The sequence below is a fragment of the Coffea eugenioides genome, chromosome 11 (assembly GCF_003713205.1).
Source record: "Coffea eugenioides isolate CCC68of chromosome 11, Ceug_1.0, whole genome shotgun sequence".
In the NCBI taxonomy this organism is placed as follows: domain Eukaryota; kingdom Viridiplantae; phylum Streptophyta; class Magnoliopsida; order Gentianales; family Rubiaceae; genus Coffea; species Coffea eugenioides.
In genome coordinates, this window is record NC_040045.1 from 32,426,353 (window position 1) to 32,429,864 (window position 3,512).

Sequence of the window (3,512 nt, forward strand, 5' to 3'; positions counted from 1 at the left end):
CCCCCAGTGAGAGTTCACCTTTTCTCTCTCTTGGGAAGAGAGCTTGCATCTCTCTGTTCTTGAGAGTTCAAAACTTTTCAGAATTCTTGAGTTTGGATCCACACATATGGGATTTATCCGAGTACATGCTATGACAGATCTTCGCCCTTGTTAACAAGGAGAGGTTCTTACTTCCACAAAAACTTTTTCTTTCAGCAAGTCTAAATGCAGGTTGGAGGAGAGGAAATGCGGCATCTTGGGTTGGACCAGCTTTAAATACTCTTTAATGATAAGAGTTCAACATGCGCCGAGATGCTATATGGATAAATTAACTCCTGGGTGGGGAGCACAGAGGTGGACCGTACTAGCAAAGCAGCCACGCTGCCAGTCGCCGCTTATGACAGGTACCTTTAAATCCAATCTTCTGCATTTCCTTGCAATACAAGATGGTGCACTAAGTCAGGTCTGTTAGTTTTTAGCTCCCTACAAGCAGCTTCTTTGGGAACTTTTCTTTTTTTCCTCTTTTTCTTTTTAGATTTGGGTGGTTGAGGTTAGTTTGGTTAGGATTTCAATGTGAACTTCCATCAGTTTTTCCTTTGAGTCACGATGGCAGATGGGTTAGCAGACATACTAAGAAAGTTTGCCCTGTCTGAGGAGGAGCTAGGCGGAGCAGCATTGGATCTTGGAGATGTGGACTCTGCAATAAGAGAATGTTAGGTAAGCTTGGTTGGAAGAATAATGGGAGAAAAAGTGACTAACTTTGTGGGTGTCAAAAATTTTGTGAACACGGTGTGGGGGTATCCTAAGGATTTGAAGATAGTTGAACTTGGACCCAACCTTTTCCAGTTCTTTATACCGGCTGAAAACATGCGGGACAGGATATTAGGGGAGGGCCTTGGATTTTGGATAATCAAATCCTGGTGATGAAAAAGTGGACAGAAGGGATTGAGGAAGATGACCAGGCTTTTAGAATTGCTCCACTTTGGCTCCAAGTATGGAACCTACCTGTGCATTGGTTATTAAAGGATGTGGGTCGAAAAATTGGACTGGTTTTTAAAGGGGTGAGAGAGGTGATTGTCCCCCAAATAGGAGGCAAGGAAGGGAGGCACCTCAAACTCCTAGTGGATGCAGACATTTCCAGACCTTTGATGAGAGGTACTACGGTCCAGTTAAATGGAACAATAAAATGGTTGTCCTTCCGATATGAAAGGTGTCCTGATTTTTGTTATAAATGTGGGATAGTGGGGCATAGTGAAAGGAGCTGTAAAGCGGAGGTGAGACTGGGAAAAGATAAGCAGGACAATCAGTATGGTCCGTGGATGAGAGCAAGTTGGGGAAAGGGCTCACCACCGGAAGACCTGCCAGATAATAGATACACAAAGGGTAGAGCTGTTTGAGGCTTTAAAAATGGAGAGCTAGTCACCAAAGAGGGAGTGGGAGCCAAAGGAATAGATGTAGGGGAGGAAGTACAGAGGGGGACTGGTAGATTTGAGTTGGGGAGCAAGTCCAGTTTTAACCTGGATGTTAAAAGACAACTAATGGATGTACACAACATAGGAGAGGATGTAGAAGTCCAGCACATACAGGATAGGGACCAAGGACAAGGTAAGGGGGGTGAAGCATCTGGGAGTCTGGATCGAGGGCTTGACATATATATTCTAGACGAAACTGGCAGGAATACAAGTGCTGAAGGATTACAAAAGGATCATCGTGACGGTCCAAAGATAGGTAGAGAGGAGGTAACACTTCCGGAGAATTGCAAGCCAACAGAGGACGAAAGCCAAACGGAACTAGTGAAGGCACAAGAGAATAAGGAGATAGTGGTTTCAGAAGAAGTAATGCAAATGGACACTGGGGAGCAGCAGGAAGCCTCACATTCCAAACAGGTCAAGGGAGTGAAGAGGAGGTATAAACCACAGGTTAGAGCTAGTAGACCTTTGAAGGAGCTGCATGGAAATAGAGGAAAGCTGGAAATTCCAGGGAAGAGGAAGTGTAACCAGATTGAGGTGGATATGGGGGATTTTGAGATGATCGAGCAGAACTCAAAGAAGAATAAGAAGTGCGATGAACTGGGAGGTGAAGTGATCCTTTCTGAGGGGGTGGAGGCCAGCCTAACATGGTCTCCCCATGGTCAATGAGAGTGCTGGTGTGGAATTGTCAAGGTGCGGGGAGCCCCTTGACAATTCCCCAGCTGAATGAGGCTAATAACCTCCTCTCCCCAAGCGTGATCTATCTCAGTGAGACTAAGAATAAAGCAAGGTTTATGGAGAATGTTAGAAAGAAACTTGGTTTTGAGGAAAGTATCATAGTCGAAGCTATGAATAGATCAGGTGGCATGGCCTTGATGTGGAAAAAGGAGTTAAATGTGATACAGGCCTACCAATCAGCTTTCACCTTAGAAATGCATCTTAGTGATCCGGAATCACAACAAGACTGGTGGTTTATTGATGTGTACGCTAGTTGTGATGCGCTTATCCGAAGGGAACAATGGAAAGTTATTAAGGACAGAAGTAGATTATGGGGAGCCAAGTGGATCATTGCAGGTGACTTCAACGATATCAGGGCGAATGATGAGAAGTGGGGGGGAAGAATAAGGGAGGAATGGACCTTTAGGGACTTCAGAAATTTTATAGATACGAACAACTTGGTGGACATTGGTTTTGTGGGCAATCCATGGACCTGGTCAAACCACTGGGATAAGGAAGACGAAGTCAAGGAGCGGCTGGATAGAGCCTTGTGCAGCACCGAATGGTTCCAAGTGTTTGATCGAGCAATTTGTAAGCATGTGAAAAATTTTGGATCAGATCACAGTATGCTGTTAATTGATTCAAGTCCTTCAGTTGGGAAAACGAAAAAGAGATTTTATTTTGATAAAAAATGGTTAAACAAGGCAGGCATGTGTCAAGTAGTGGAAAGAGCCTGGAATGTTGAGTGTGAAGGATCAAGAATGTATCAACTAAAACAAAAGATCGCCAACTGCCGAGTTGAGTTATTGAAGTGGAGTAACAAGTTTCAAGCAAACTCACGAAGGAGAATTGAGGAACTGAAGAAGCAGCTGGTAGAGATCAGACAGGGGTCAGACCAAAATAGTAGGGAGAAATATAAAGAAGTGAAAGACCAGTTGACACAAGCCTATGAGGATGAGGAACTGCATTGGAGCCAAAAGGCTAGAGTAAGTTGGTTAAGGGAAGGAGACCGGAACTCTCACTACTTCCATGCATGTGTTATAGGTAGGAGGATACGGAATAAGATACTAAATATCCAAAGAGAAGATGGGACTTGGACTAATAATGAACAAGAGATAGGGGCAGAAGTTGAGGAGTATTGTCGAAAGTTGTTCACTAGTTCTGGAGGGCAGTGTTTGGAGGAAATACTTGATGGAATTCCACACTTAATCACTGACCAATTAAACAACAACTTAACCAAAGCTGTAAATGAAAAAGAAGTAAAGAAAGCCTTGTTCTCAATGTATCCTAATAAAGCCCCAGGACCAGATGGAATGTCCCCTCTTTTTTTCCAAAAGTTTTGGTACC

At 43.8% G+C, this 3,512-nt stretch overlaps 1 protein-coding gene across 1 annotated transcript; it reads left to right on the forward strand.

Moving 5' to 3' along the window:
• The first annotated feature begins 585 nt into the window (after positions 1-585).
• On the forward strand, positions 586-1,376 carry LOC113752292. The gene is made up of 2 exons (XM_027296413.1): positions 586-678; positions 858-1,376. Exons 1-2 carry the CDS (start codon positions 586-588, stop codon positions 1,374-1,376), a joined length of 612 nt encoding a protein of 203 aa, XP_027152214.1.
• Positions 1,377-3,512: the final 2,136 nt, after the last annotated feature.

Bases quoted from the DNA above. Each gene is read 5' to 3' on its own strand.
- LOC113752292 (XM_027296413.1), top strand. From the start codon at position 586: ATGGCAGATGGGTTAGCAGACATACTAAGAAAGTTTGCCCTGTCTGAG. The intron at 679-857 runs GCAATAAGAGAA...CATGCGGGACAG, and splicing joins ATCTTGGAGATGTGGACTCT to GATATTAGGGGAGGGCCTTG.